Raw genomic sequence first — 15,966 nt, 5'->3', positions numbered from 1 at the left:
GAAGAGCCAGAGGGGCAAGTAAAGAACTACGGAGGCTACTCCAGTGCTGTCTGTTTACAGAGGCAGGGAGGGGGAGGGGGAGGGCGGCAGAAGTAGGCTACGCCAATACCCAGTGGAGCTCCATGTCAGTGTATGGAGACAGGGACCCTGTAGTGCAGGGACTGGAATAGAAGGCCTAGACTAGGAATCCCAACTTCTCTGCAGGACATTCTGCCATGCGGACCTACCGTCAACTACACATGCCCCCTCCCCTGGAACTTTAGGGACCTCCTGGTGTTGGGGGATGAGGCTTGCAAGGAAAGGCACAAACCTCTCCTGGTGCATGATTTGCTGGGCAAAGCCAGGAAGTAATTTCCCAAGAGAGGCTCAGAGATGAGTCACCCTCAACCCCTCCACAACCCAGGTGGTGTGCACGTTTGGGGGAGGGTGTGGATATGTCAGGACATGATTTATGGGGGCTGGCATTTTATCCTCGCCTTCTGCAGTCCTTGAGCAGAGAATTTGTACAGCAAAAATTTCAAGAGGCTGCAGATATTTTCTCAACAGATAAGAGACAGAAAAATGTTGGCTCACCAGAACTCTTCTCAGGAAGAGGACCGTAGACATTTTCATGGGGAAGGATGGCTTAGGGTGAAATCAAGAGACAAACGCTTTCCCACACCAGCCCAAGGAGGATGAATGAGACAAGGAGGAGGGTTTGCTGCTTAGAAAGAGGGGTGGGTGGATGAGAGAGGAGATGAGGTTGAGTTCGAAGGGTGGGAGAGTGGCCCCCTTCCTGTGATGCACCCTCCTGAACTGTGCGTGAAGTTACAAAACGTACAGAGTGCCTCATGCCAGAGGAATTCCTGCAAGAGGGACCGGGCTTAAGTCTAGGTGAATCCAAGTCAGGTGAGTCCTAAATTTCAGGTGTCTACACAGCACTTACAAGTGCTGAAAAAAAGGTCATTCCACCAAGGCAGGTGATGGACAATAGAGTGAGCAGGCAGCTGCAAAATCAATAGAAGTTCTTTTATTTTTTTAAATCTTGAGAGAGAAAAGTTCAAAATCATTAAAAACATGAAATAGAATTAATATTATCTGGAAAGAGGCAGCGATCTGAAGCAGAGCTTAGTGGATTTGACAAGCCCCCGCCCTCCTGAGAGGAGGCAGGTGTGGGGAGAATGACGATCTCATCCCAGGCCCTGCTGAAGGCCTCCACAGAAAGGCCACTTAAGAAAGATGAAATTTCCCTTTTATTACAGAGCTAAAAGTCAATTTTAGGACTGTGAAATATGACTTTAATAAATGAATACATAAGGCACCAGGATCGGAAGCCCAACACTGCTGGACACAAAATTGTATTTGTCCTCAGACTTATACATGCAGGACCAGAGCTTGGGGTCTGGTGAATCTTAAAATGCATTTTGCAAGCGTCTTGAATCTCCTGATATGTCCCCTTCTCTCTCCCCCAGACGTATGTGTGGGTGGGGGCCCCTGAGTGTGTGCTGAGTCTGGGAGTGTGCAGGTGCATGCACACCTGTGTGGGCTCGACTGTGTGTGTCCATGGGACTATCCATTAGTGGCTGTGTGTGTGACAGAGAGAGATACACATGTCTTTTCTAAACTGCCGCTCTCAGCACGTTAGTGGCTTTTTCACCACAAAGCTCAGAGCAGAGGAAATGTAATGCAATGTAATGATGCTGCAGTGGCCAACAAGTTGGAAATCAGAAAACTCTCCCAGAGAAGGCTGCTTATCACAAGGCCGGCTCAGAGCTTACCAGGGACAGCTCAACCACAGTGGGTATTTCTTTAAAGAAGGCCTCCTTCCTCCTTCCTCTTTTCTGTTCTCTCCTCTCTTCCTCCTCCCTTCCTTCCAACAATTGCTGAGGCCGACTGCAAGCCCGACATAACGTTATATATACGCTATCTTAATCCACAGAAGATCCCTTCGTTGTACCTATTACCCTCTCCAGTTTACAAATGAGAGAACTGATTCAGAACGATGACGGATACATCCAAAATTACGCAGCTAGTAAGTGTAAGATTCTCAGAATAGGCAAGCTTTTTTCCCCGAAGGTGGGAAACTGAGCTTGGAGCCAGAGGACCTGGGCAGGGTTATGGGGACCTCAATTTACCAATAATTTCCCCTACTTGAGAACAGAGGACATGTTGCTACCCAACACAGGAGTTACTATATAGACAAATGAGAAGCAATGTGCTTACCACTGGGACATTGGGGATGCCTAAGAAATGTCCTTCTTTTCCCTCTATAACCCATCAAAGAGCACAGGCAATAGTAGGACTGGCCCTCTCCTGGGTCACTTTTACTGCTCATTACAGTTGTGCCTGTGGCCCCATCCTGTACCCATTTGCATCAGACTCCAGAAAGGGGATTTCTAATTGGAACCCTAAGGCCTCCCTGGGGGTATCCATGGGCTTACAGAGACACTTGACGTTTATACTCAGTGATAGAGGGGGAGAGTCTTGGGACCTGGACATCAGGGTTCTGGTCCCAGCTTTGCCAATGATTTGCTGTGCGCTCGTGGACTTCATTGTCCATCTCCGGACCTCAGCTTTACCACCTACATCAGGTTTCGGCAACCCTCCATTAGGAGGCCAAATCTGGTCCACCACCTGTTTTTGTACACAAAGTTTTATTGGAACACAGCCACATCTATCCACTACATATTGTCTGTGGCTGCTTTCGTGGTACATCTGAAAGGACTATACCATGGATGTTGAACTGAAGGGTGTTTAAGACTCTCCTGGCCACTAACCTTGCCACCCTCAGGTCCATCTTCTGCTTTAGACTATAGAGAAATTTCTCCAAAATACAGATCTGACTATGTCACTTTCCTACTGAAATCTTCCAACAGTGGGCATGGCAGTTAACTGCAAATAGGCACAAGGGTTCTTCCTGGGGTGATGAAATGTTCTTAGACTGGTTTATAGTGATGACTGCACAACTCAGTAGATTTACTAAAAATCATTGGATTGCATACTTAAGTGGATTCTATGATATATAAATTAACCTTAACAAAGTAGTTTAAAAAAAACTTTCAACAGGCCAAGACAACCTGGAGCTGTGCTCCTCCAAGTGTGCTCTATGGGCTGGTGGCAGCCTGTGCCGTGTGTGTCATCAGTTCACTAGGAGATGAGAGGTGATTAGAAACTGTTACAATGGGCCGGCCCCGTGGCTTAGCGGTTAAGTGGGCGCGCTCTGCTACTGGCAGCCCAGTTTCGGATCCTGGGCTGGCACTGACGCACTGCTTCTCCGGCCATGCTGAGGCCGTGTCCCACATACAACAACTAGGAGATGTGCAACTATGACATACAACTATCTACAGGGGCTTTAGGGAAAAAAAAGGAGGAGGATTGGCAATAGATGTTAGCTCAGGGCCTGTCTTCCTCAGCAAAAAGAGGAGGATTAGCACGGATGTTAGCTCAGGGCTGATCTTCCTCACAAAAAAAAAAAAGAAACTGTTACAGCAATGTGGCATTGCCATGACATTTTTATTGCAGTTTATGAAAGTATCGGTCCACAATGAGTTGAGGGGAAAGAAATGGTCTTCCATCAAAGATGGTTTGAGTAGCACTGCTCTAGACTACAGAATAAATTTAATCTTCTTAGCCTGGCATTCGAAAACCCCCATGACCTTCTCACCCATGCAGGCTTAGTTCCCTGTGTATCTCCTTTGCAACCTACCCTTAAACAACTTAGAGTTTCCAAACTCTGCCAAATGTCTCCCTCACTCCTTCAGCCCATGGCATGACCCTGACAACTCAAATGCCTTCCTCATACTTTTGCAATAATTATTTATTCATCCTTCAAAACTCAGCCTAGCTGTCATCTCCTCTTAGAAGCCCTCCTAACTTCTTTGCCCCCAAACACGCTCTTCCCCAGGAGTGATCTTTGACTAATCATCTCATCTCTCTGAACCTCAATTTTTTCATCTGTAAAATAGGGATAATAATAGTATCTCCTTCATCAGATTGTTCTAAGCAATTATTTTATAAAAGGCTTCAATGTCTATGTTCCTCCAGAATCCTGGGGAGCCCACATGCATCCCGCTATGTTGTAATTGTTTATTTATAAATTCGTCTCCTCCTCCAGCCCATGATCTCCAGGGAGGCAGGGGATGTGTTAGATCGCCTCTGCATCCGCAGGGCCTGGCTAGAGAAGAAGCTCTGCAAACATGAGTTGAACAAGTGAGTGAGTAAATGAAGCCCCCTCTAAACCTAAACTCGAAACTCTAGGCAGGGCACGAGGTATAGATATCTTATTGCTTTTTTAAAAATCAGACTCCAGTAAAACACCATACCTGGTAGAAATGTGGCCAGAAGGTGCTGATGGCAAGCTCTGCCTTCACCCAGCCCTCGGTGACGACCCCGGACACGTTCCAGACAGGGTTCCCCTGGGGCCCGCCGTTCACCTTCACATAGACATTCAAGGCCCCTGGGCTGGACCTGTCACGGCTGGAGAAGTAGTAATGGAAGTCGATGCAGTGGGTGTCATTCTCCTTCAGGGTCGGCAGGAGAAGGTGGGCCTTCTGGCCAGAGGCCCTCCCTGAGCTGTTCACCATCATGAAGGATCCTGCAGACCCACAAAGGGGGCGGGAAGTAGAGAGAAGGAAAGAGAAAGAAAATCCTTCTGAAAATCAGTCACACCCATAAACACAGTGGTCAGAAATCAAGTCACTCTAGCAGGATGGGGTTGGTCCTGAGGAAGCCACATCTCTTGTCTCAACCTGAGGATCCTCTTCTGTAATTGAAAGTAAAAAATCCTTCTCAACAAGGCAGCTTTAAGAATTAAGAGATGGTAACATGTATGAAGTATTTCTACAAAGTGAATAGTCTATAAACATTTACAGAAGAAATGTTACATCCAGCAGCTCCGGAAGGAAGCATGGAATAAAAACCCAGAAATTTAGGGGCCGGCCCCGTGGCTTAGTGGTTAAGTATGCGCGCTCCGCTACTGGTGTTCCGGGTTCAGATCCCGTTTGCGCACCGACGCATCGCTTCTCCAGCCACGTTGAGGCCGCGTCCCACATACAGCAACTAGAAGGATGTGCAACTATGACATACAACTATCTACTGGGGCTTTGGGGAAAAAAAGGAGGAGGATTGGCAATAGATGTTAGCTCAGAGCCAATCTTCCTCAGCAAAAAGAGGAGGATTAGCACGGATGTTAGCTCAGGGCTGATCTTCCTCACAAAAATATAAAAAATAATAAATAAATAAATAAATAAATAAACCCCAGAAATTTAGTGAACTGTAACCTCCACAGACGAAATGAAGTGAAATACAACCTCATTCAACCTTGGATTGTCTCAATGGAAGCAGAAACTCTACAACACCAGAGGTGTCGTTCCAACATATTCCACCTGGAGCCTTGTATTCAGTACAGGGCATATATTAGAGGAGGATATATAAAAAGTAGAGTATGTTCAAATATGCAAAAAAGACCCTGAAGAAATGTAAGAACCAACTGGAAGGTGTTCAGCCTGGAATGGAGGGGAAGTAATATTTGCTAAGCACTTAAAGAATTGCTGTGTGATGCTGAGTATCTTATTTATATATTATTCTATTTAATCTTCAGCATGACCCTGAGAGATAGAGGATTTTCATTTTATGTAAAGATTGAGTGACTCTCTGTGGGCCACTCAGACAGGGAAGGATGAGACTCAGATTCTCTCCAACCTCAAAGTTTATGCTTTTATTACTATTTGCAGAAAACATGACTATTATTTTCAAGCATTAAAAAGGCTGTCTCCTAGAAAGGAAGTGAGCCTCTTTGGAGTTGCTTTGACAGATTAAATGGTTGTTTCTAGTCCTTCATCCCCCTCTGGAGCCTTGGCCTCTGGCTTTGCAGTTCCTCCGAGAAGAGGCAGAGGGCATGTCCCTATCCCTTGACCTTGGGCTGCACTTGCTTTGGTCAACAGGATGTTAAGAGAATGATTCAAGCAGAGGCTTGAAACGTGCTTGCCTAGGTGGGCTTGCCCTCTTGCACTCCTGCCACCTTGCATGAAAAGAATGCGCCCCACATGATTGCTGCGCCTTTCAGCTTGAGATCTAGAATAGTCATGTGTGGAGGAGAGATGAGCTCAACCGATAGGGAAGAACCAAGCCATGCCACCCAGGCAGCTAGAAGCACAGACACATGGCCAACAAGCCCAACTGATGCTCAGACCCATGAGTGTGAAAATAAATGCTTCCTGTTGTTCACCACTGACTTTCCCCTTGGTTTGTGAGGAAGCATTATTGTGGCAACAGCAGACTGAGGAAAGAAACCGCCAGGAGGCACATTTCAGTTCACAGTACCTTCTAACAAGTGGAGCTGATGGGACTGACTGCCCGGAGATAAAGTGAGTTCCTCATTACTGCAGGTGGCTAAACAGAGCCTGGACAAATTGAGGAGATGTCTAAGGAAATTTCACAATCAACCGTGAGGGCTGAATGAACTCTGTGACCTAGAGTCTTATGATTCTATGAAATAAATTGCATCATAAAACACAGTAGATAAATTCAGGTGATTCTGGGATGAATATTCCCATCTAGAAAACCACTGTTGCTTTGAAATCTTATTTTAACCACTAAAACCTTCAATTCAGAATGAAACCTTAAGACTACTTATCCTCCAAGATGAGCCAGTTCACCAGCTATAAGTAGCCTCATTCTATTGCCCTAATATGAAACAGACTAACAGCTGCCAGTTCATCAGTGCTGGGCAATCTGAATCTTGCCGGGGTTCTGGAGGGTACCAGTCATCTGTAGCCCCTCTCCTCTGGGTTCTGAACAAATTTAAAAATACACAACAGGAGAGAGAGAGAGAGTTCAAAATCTCCACTTTATTATTCACAAAGCTGGATTAGAAAAAATAACTCAAACTTGAGGCCAAATTAGGCTTCCTGCATTTTCTTCTCTGAAGTAGCATGCAGAGCAGGTAGATGACCATGGACTCCCTCCTTCTGACTCCCCCCAGATCCCTATGGCCAGAGCTGTCCTCAAGGGGTGACCACTTGGGGCCGTTGGGTGGGCTTGTCCCAAAAATGAGCCACCAAGAAGCCGGGTGACAAAGACAGAATCATGAAGCAATGGCTATCAGACGTTCGCCATCCTACCAATCAGAAAACTCACCCACCCTCTGGGGCAGGAGCCACAGAAAGTAGAGCAAAGGGGTATCTTGCTTTGTGTTTCCCAGAGAGTAAAGTTGCCTAGTTTACAGCCTGGCAATAGCACAAGGTAAGTGGAGAGATGTCCTTTGCCAGACGTCATCTCTAATCATCACAACATCCCAGTGAGAGAGCAAGGAAGGAACCATTGCAGGAGGGAAACTGAGGCACAGAGAGACGACTGAGCCAGCATCCACGCCCATATCTGTCTGCAGACCTACATCCCACAGTTACAGGAGGTTTCCCCAGGAGAGCTAAGTGATGACCCACAAACCCCATAAAAGTTGGGCGAGTGCCCCTGCCACAGAAGAGTGACACACCTCCAGGAAGGGAAGGCAGCCTGAGAAGCAAGCTGTGTCTGGCTCTCTCTCCTCAGAATCCCACGATGCCTCGTGGATGTTTCGTCTGCTGTCCTCCCGCCAGTTCACACCAGGCTGTTACAGTCCGCAGCAGAGGGAGTCGGGAAGGTTCCCTTCCACCAGCTCAGGTTCCCACCTTTTTTCATCCTAGCTCCAGTGGAAATAGGCTCACTGAGGAGGTGGAGCCAGGTAACACCCACCCACTCCAGCAAGTCTAGGGATACCCTCCATCTTGCTGCCTCCATGATTGTTAATAGAGGCTGCTGCCATTTCCCTGAAGGCATTGCTGGTGAAAGTGCACGGCCCTCCATCAACTCTCTGTGTAGCAGAGATTGCTGGGTGATTAACACACCTGTCCTCTTTGTGCTGGGCACTTAGCTAGACTACATTCCCCAGTCAACTTTTATAGTTTGGTGAGGCCACACAACTGGGTTCTAGCCAATGGGGCCTGAGTAGGAAGTGTGCCACTTCCAGGCTTGGTCCATAAAAGCTGCCAACCTCCACCCTCTCCAGACCCCCACTGCTCCATCCACCTTTATCCTGTCTCTCAAAGGATGGTCCTTGGACCAGCAGCCTCAGCATCACCCGGGACCTTCTAAGAAATACAGAATCTGGGGTACCACCCCAAGCCTACTGAATCTGAATCTACATTTTATCAAGATTCCCAGGTGATTTGTATGCACTTTAAGGTGGGAGAATTGCTGCCCCATTGTCTTTCCCTCTCCACCAGCTGAAAGCACAGGATTCCAAGAGCTTAAGTGAGAGCAGAGCCACAATAAAAGGAGCCTAGTTCCCTGAATGACCATTTCCATGAAGAAGGCTGCTCTCCTATTAGGAACACTCATTTTGGACTTTAAGTAAACAAGGAATAAACTATTATGGGTTATTAAGCCATTGAAATTTTAAAGTTTATTTCTGCAGCTAGGATTACCATTATTCTTTTGGCACCCCTGTAGAGTTCCTACTTCCTACAAGTCCCTTTATTAAAGCAGATAACGTGAGAAATGATAGTTACTAAGCAAGGCTGCAAGACACTCCAAATAGGGACATCATTAAGAGCAGTGTCCTAGGGTAAAAAGAAGCAGAAAGAATGAAAGAATAGGCTCTGAGAATGAATCCTTGTGAAGGAAGGAAACATCTTGGACCTTCATTAAGATAACTTGTGTCTTAGGTGGGCTCGAGTTGGATTGGGTAGGGTAACATACCATGCTCCCCCCACTACCACCCTGGCCCCTAATATCAATTTATGTGACTTGATATGCAGGCTCTGGCCTTGAGACTAGACAGAAAGGTACACGTTTGGGTGCAAAGCTCAGAGACACAGACAAGATAATTTAAAAAAATAAAAGAAAGAAAATAATAACTGCTCACTTCACCCCACCCAGCCTACCCGCAAAGGGGGGAAGGGTGCGGGCCAGAGGGTACAGGAGGATGGAGTCCTGCTCATGAATGTCTTAGTGTGACTGGGGGAATGTGCAGTGCTGCTTTGGGGTCCAAGTGACCGAAAGAGACAGGATGAAAAGTCAGCATCTGCATCTGGCACACCCCGCAAGAGAGGAAGGGGCACTGTGACGTTGAGAAGGGCACCTACAGCAGCAGCTAAGGTGGAGGTCTCCTTCTATAGCTTGCAGGCAGTGGGCTTCCAGGAGGATTCCAGAAAGGGGCAACATGAGCAACTGATCTTATATTCGTTCACTCACGGGACACCCAGGGATTCTCACGAGTGACTGGGGAGAGCTTTATGAGGGCAGACAGAAGCCGGCAGTCGAGCAGGTGGAGGCTTGGGGGACACAAGATTTAGATCCTGGATTAGTGTCCTATGGCTGCTGTAACTAATTAACACAAACCCAGTGGCTTAACACAAAACGAACTTATTCTCTTACAGTTCTGGAGGTCAGAATTCTAAAGTCAAGTTATTGGTAGGCCTTCTTTCTTTCTAGAGGCTTTAGGCGATAATCTGTTTCCTTGTATTCTCCAGCTTTTAGTGGCTGTCTGCATTCCTTGGCTCATGGCCCCTTTCTCCCTTTCAAACGGCATCACTCCAACCTCTAGTTCCATCATCACATCTCCTGTTTTTTACTTTGACCCTCCTGCCTCCCTCTTATAAGGACCCTATACATTGGGTCCACTCAGACCATCCAGGATAACCTCCCCATTGCAAGGTCCTTAATTTAATCACATCTGCAAAGTCCCTTTTGCCACGCAAGGCACCATATGCACAGGTTCCAGGAATTAGGACATGCACATTCTTGGAGGGCCATTATTCTGTCATCACAGATATTTATGTTAATAAGACCACATATATACCCCCAAGCTAGTGAACCAGAGAGATAAGGATGACAGATCTATTCAGAAGCTAAAGGGTATACACTGTCTAAAGGGCAGGTTCCCTGGGGAATCTGAGAGTTCTTATGTGAGTGTAGAAGATTCCTCACAGTATCAGATCCTGTTATCACAAAGCCTCAGAAGGGGAATATGGTGTAAAAAGCAAAATGTGGGGTCAGACCATTTGGCTCCCAATTTGCACCAAAAGAAAGAAATGGTTTGGGGCTAGACCTGGGGGAGGCCCACATTTGAGCAGCAGAAACTCATCAGGGCTGCTGGCCAGTGTAACCATCGTGGTAACACATTGTTCCTTGGATTCCAACTCCGACATGTGGCTGCGCTTAGGTCACCTTCCAGATTAATCAGACTGATGACTAGAGTAGAAATTTGCCCTGTGGTTTGGCCACCCAATATCTGAACCCCCTTCCTACATTTGGGGAAACCCCAATTTCTGAAGCAGAGTTCATCTCCATCTATGGAAACAGAAAAGGCCAGATGCCTTCTTTCCCAGCCTCCTCTGTAACTAAGACTCAGGCACACAATCTGGGCTCCACCAAGCAGGTGCACACAACCCAAATTTCTGAACCAGAAGCGAGTGACTAAATGAACCACAGGCTGTATGGAATCCACTAGAGAGAGGGCAGCCCCAGTGGAGGAAGGTAGCTCCAAGTTGCAGAGGCAGCAGCCACAGTGGACCGAGCAGTAAATCCAGCCTTGCACGTCTAGAAGGACAGTCCTGGAGTGGAGCACAGACATGAGCACAACGTGCAGAGGCAGGGGTGATTAACTGGGCCAGCATGGCTCAGGATGTCTTCCAGGAGTGAGCCAAGCTGAGCTAGAACCGAGAATGAATAGAAGTGAAACCTCACCAGCCAGTCAGCGTATTGTAAACCCTGATAATGGAATCTGACCAGCTTTAAGCACCCACCTGTACCTGCAGGCTCTCCAGCTGCTGGCAATGCTCCTTATGTATTTCCAAAAGTCCCCAAGGTACCTTAATGAATGATGCCAATCCCCTCATCCTCACTGCACTTCCAGTGCAAATCCCTCACGTGCCCTCACCATCAGCTATGGTGTCTCAATGATTGGGCAGGTCCTTGTTAGTGTTTCTCTGCTCTGGGACACACTCAGGGGACACACGACAGAACTGCTTTGGCCCCAGAGTCAACAACGTTCAAGATACAGATCTTTCTGTAAATTCATATGGCTGATTTCCTCCTCCATCAAGGAACATGCTCGCCCAGCACCATTGCCCACTGCAGTTCAGCTCTTAACTCCACTTGGCAGCACCCTTTGTGATACATTTTCTCCTCCATCCATGGCCCTGCAGTTACTTCCTGCAACAGCGCCCCCTCCAGTCTGCAGGACACACCTGGGTATTCGCATACCCTAATCGCACAGGGCTTAATGTTTTCTCTCCTAACACCCCTTCCCCAGGAATATCCTCAGCCCCATCAGGTTAGTACAGATCAGCGGTGCAAATAGATATCGGGGGATTCAGCTGAATGCCACACATCAGGATATGTGAGCCTCTCCTCTTTCTCAGTTGGGATCCCCTCTATGGAAGTGTGGCTGGTGGTAATTTGGGAGGGCATTTCAAGAGGGAGCAGCACGAGCAAAGGCACAGAGACAGGAAGCCGTAGCATCCAGCAATGCAAGTGTAATGTCTTAGGAGAAGGTGGGATCCAGACATCAATAGCCCCCTCCACATCTAGCCCACCTTACAGAGGTCTGGCCACGTCCTCCAGAAGGAAGGAAGCCATATCTCCGAGTTGAGCTCAGGCCTCAAGTTTTAGAGATTGTTCAGGAGTGAGGCCCTCATATGTCAGCATCTCAGTGGGGATCTCTTTGATCAACAAGTTGACTTAATTAACAACATCCCGGGGCTATCAGTTTCCTGGAGATCAAAAATGAGCCGGTCATTATGCCAGATCAGTCAGAAACAAGAAAGAGGAAGACTGTACATACATTCTCTTCCCTTCTCCTTCTTTTTTTTTCCCAAAAATCCACTAACGTGAGAAGGAACATAAAACAGCATTAGTTTCTCCATAGTTATTATACGTAGCACCGAAGATTGTGGAATTAAACCAGGAAATACTCTCTGGTCGGCCATAAATTTTGCATTTTTCCCCATCGTGCATAATAATGCCTGATAAACACCCCATTATTGATGTGTCTGCAACATAGCTCCCCTTTTTGGAGGCAAAACGCTTCTCCGTAGCAGATGGCGGGTATTGTGTTTACACATGAGCACCTCAGGATTGCATTTCCTCACGACGGCAGTAAAAAGAAAGCCCTAATTGAGTTTTTAATGGCTTTGCACATTGTTCATTAAGATTACATGAGTGTGCTCGGCGACTGGCAGCTGAGGGCCTGGAGCTCCGAGAGCTCAGAGCCGTCCCTGCAGACAGGTGGCCCCGCCAGCTTCCGGTGCCAGCACCTACGTGAAGGGAGCGGATGGCGGCAGGGACCCAAAAGCTGCCCGAAGCCAAGGCAGCTGTGTGGAATGCAACAAGCCCGGGATCTGCAGTCGGAAAACTGGATTTCAGTCCCACTTCTGTCGCTTCTTAATTGTGCGACTTTGAGCAAGTCAATAAAACTCCCTGGGCCTCAATGTCCTTGTCTATAAAATGGGATGATGAAAGCTACATATCAAGCTTTTTTGTTTGTCTGTTTTCAGTAAACATTAAATGAAAAACGGGGCTTGACTCAATTAATGCTAATTTCATAATAAATGGCCCACTAGCAGGTGACAGGGGCCCCAATGCAACTTGTATCATGTTTAACGTCATTAATGTTTATTGGGAACTTGGTACACGCAGGGTATTGATCTAAGCATCTTTTAGCATCCAAATTGGGTAGCGTCATGCTGTCTTTTAAAGCAAGGGAACTGAGGAAGAGAGAGGCGAAGTCTTTTGCCTGCACAGCTCTCATCCGTTCCATGGTAGACAGAATAATGGCCTCCCAAAGAAGTCCACATTCTAATCTCCAGAACCTGTGACTATGTTACCCTGCATGGCCAATGGGAACTAAAGGTGCAGATGAAATTAAGGTTGCTAATCAGACGACCTTCAGATGGGGGAATTATTCTGGACAAGAGAGGCCGAGGAGGCAGACTCAAAGAGGGATTTGTTGATGCTCTGCTGCTGGCTTTGAAGATGGAGGAAGGAGCCATGAACCAAGAAATGCAGGTGGTCTCTAGAAACTAGAAAAGGCAAGAAAATAGACTCTACCCTGGAGCCTCCAGAGAGGAGCACAGCCCTAGGAGTCGACATGTTGATTTTAGTCCAGTGTGACCCATTTAGGACTTCTGACCTCCAGAACTATAAGACTAAAAAATCTGTGTTAGTTTTAGCCACTAAATTTGTGGTAATTTGTTACAACAGCAATAGGAAACTAAGATACACACGAGACTTCCCTGCTTCTGAGTTTTTGCTCACAGAATGCCGTTCCTGAAATCCACACAGCCCAGCCACAGTCTTTCACTAAACTATAGTCATGTGTCACTTGATGATGGAGATACGTTTGGAGAAATGCATCATTAGGTGATTCCGCCGTTGTGCGAACATCGTAGAGCGTACTTCCACAAACTTAGACAGTACAGACTACTATACATGTAGGCTATATGGTACCAATCTGATGGCACCACTATCATATATGTGGTCCATCCTGATGGACTTAAGCCATGTTATGTGGCTTAAGTCATGAGTATACTTGAACATCACTTACTTTCTGTGGCTTTCACTAATGCCCAGAGAATAGTTATTCCTGCATTCTGACTCTAGCCACACCTCTGTTACAGCTGGACAAGGCCTAATTTAACAGTCCAGAATGATGAAGTTTAGCTGTCTGTTCTCAATAAAAGGGCAGGGGGGCACAAAAATGTCAAAAGACACTGTAAAGTAAGAAAATATATGTGGGAGAGAAGCACAGAGTTCTACCAGTAGTATCATGAAAACTAATAACCATTCAGGCAATCATAAACAACAATTTACCAATAGCCATAGTAACACATATATCATTCAACATTATCCATATTATCAATGAAAGCAATCTAATTATCATGTGTCAAAAAAAGGAAAGAAATTTGCGTCTTTTCTAATATACCAGAAAATGGAGAGGAGGGATTAATTACAGCTTAATGGATACATAATGTCTATTTGAAACAAGGAAAATATATCCTGAAGTTTCAAAGGAACTGAACATTGTGAAGGTTTTGTCAGAGTCAGTTTGTGTGAACAAGTAATAACTATTTCTGTAATCATTCATTCAGAACAATAAGTTGAGGCTTAAGCATTTCACATGCAAATTTGTTAAGGCAATTCTCCAAGAAACAACTATGTGATCATCCATGTAGGTGTGGATAATGTAGTTTAAAAATGGAATTTAACCCAGGTGTTTCGAAGGCGCTGCTGGAAGGGGCTCTATATGCGGGCCTTTCCCTCCAAACACCAGGTAGCTGGGGCACCTGTGTTCCTTCTCATGCCTGAGAAAGAGACGAAAGGGGAAGAGAGTGGGAGGGAGACAGAGAAGGGAGGGAAGGGGGAGAGGAAGAAGTAAAGGAAGACAGAAAGAAAGAGGAGAGGAGGGACAAAGGCAGAGAGGGGAGGAGAGGAGAAAGACGATGGAGACAAAGAAGAAAATCTAACCCATGTTCACCCCCTTAACGACTCTCATCCCCTTCACTCCCCAAACAGAAACAAAAGTTTTGGGGCTGGCCCGGTGGCGTAGTGGTTAAGTTCGCATGCTCCGCTTCGGTGGCCCAGGGTTCACGGGTTCTGATCCGGGCACAGACCTATGCACCACTTATCAAGCCATGCTGTGGCGGCATCCCACATACAAAGTAGAGGAAGATGGGTACGGATGTTAGCCCAGGGCCAATCTTCCTCAGCAAAAAGAGGAGGATTGGCAACAGATGTTAGCTCAGGGCTAATCTTCCTCACACACAAAAAAACAAAAGTTTCACAGGACATCCTTCTTTTGGATCTTACAATAATCTTGTGATGAAAACAGACCCAGGTGAACGTCATGGGGCACACTGGGAGCTGGGTCTCCCCTTCATAACTCCATAACTCGCCTGCCCTAACATCTCAGCGTAATATCTCAACATCCAAGGAGGAAAAAGAAACGCTGCTATATGAAAAACAATGGAACGCACCACAGGACGGAATGAGAACTTGGCTACATAAATGGTAGAACACAGGCCTTGTAGTTGCTCTTCCAGGTGGGGAATATCACAGCCCTTTTGGCGACGTCAAGACAGAATTGAAGGGCAGGTAACGCCACTGTCCCTGCAGACTCCCACCCCTTCCTGAGCACCCGTTTTAGTCACATGGTGCCTCTGTGAGCCAGGAATTCTCTCTCTGTATCTTCACCTGTAAAACAGCTGTGCAGGTAGACTTTCTCAAGTTCCCTCCAGCTGGAGAAGCCTATGGTTCCAAGGCTTTACTGTCACACGACTAGTTAGTGTGAGTTAGACGCCAGGACTGGCTTGGATTTTCTAGGTAGGCTCCTTCTGGAGAAGGAATGAAGGAGGAGAGACCTTCTCCCTTGGCTCTTGTTCCTGGAGAAACATAGTAATTTTATGTTCCCACATGAATTCATTTCCCTCATTAGTGACACCTGCTCATTAATAACAACAGCAGCAAATACATACCATCAGGTTTTACTAAGATTAATGCATTTAATTCTAATGTCAACCCTATGAGGTAGTCACTATTATCATCCTTCTCTTACAAATGAGAACATAAGGCACAGAGAGGTTAGGTAACTTTCCCAAGGCCACACAGCTAGTAGCAGAGACAAGACGCAAACCTCAGGAATTCTATCACCATTTAGCTCTTAGGCTCCACATCAGAAAGGGGCATGTTGTATTTGGCGGCAAGGAGTGATCCCACATTCCCTGGGGTTAGCTGGCCTTGCCCTGGGGAGCTGCTGCCGATAGGAACAAGGGCAAGGAGTGGGAGGAAAGACCAAAAATGAAATCAGTTGTCAGGCTGCTGCCATATTAAGAGTCAAGAGAACAACAGGGCTGCGGGAACATTGTCAGACCCCAAATTGTTCCTGACGCTCATTGAGCTGAGTCCTTTGCTTCTGCCGTTCTAAATCTCTAAATTGAAATGACATGGAGC

General features: G+C 46.6%; 1 protein-coding gene across 2 annotated transcripts in view; it reads right to left on the bottom strand.

Annotated features, from left to right (window-relative positions):
* PTPRT (protein tyrosine phosphatase receptor type T) overlaps positions 1–15,966 on the bottom strand; it is a 1,006,475-nt gene that overhangs the window by 650,845 nt on the left and 339,664 nt on the right. For both annotated transcript variants that reach the window (XM_058562674.1, XM_058562675.1), the window contains exon 3: positions 4,302–4,573. In XM_058562674.1, the coding sequence (XP_058418657.1) occupies positions 4,302–4,573 (272 nt within the window). The remainder of the gene's footprint in view (positions 1–4,301; positions 4,574–15,966) is intronic.

Source organism: Diceros bicornis, chromosome 19 (assembly GCF_020826845.1).
Source record: "Diceros bicornis minor isolate mBicDic1 chromosome 19, mDicBic1.mat.cur, whole genome shotgun sequence".
In the NCBI taxonomy this organism is placed as follows: domain Eukaryota; kingdom Metazoa; phylum Chordata; class Mammalia; order Perissodactyla; family Rhinocerotidae; genus Diceros; species Diceros bicornis.
The sequence above is the reverse complement of the archived record's forward strand: the minus strand, read 5'-3'. Positions and strand labels throughout refer to the sequence as shown.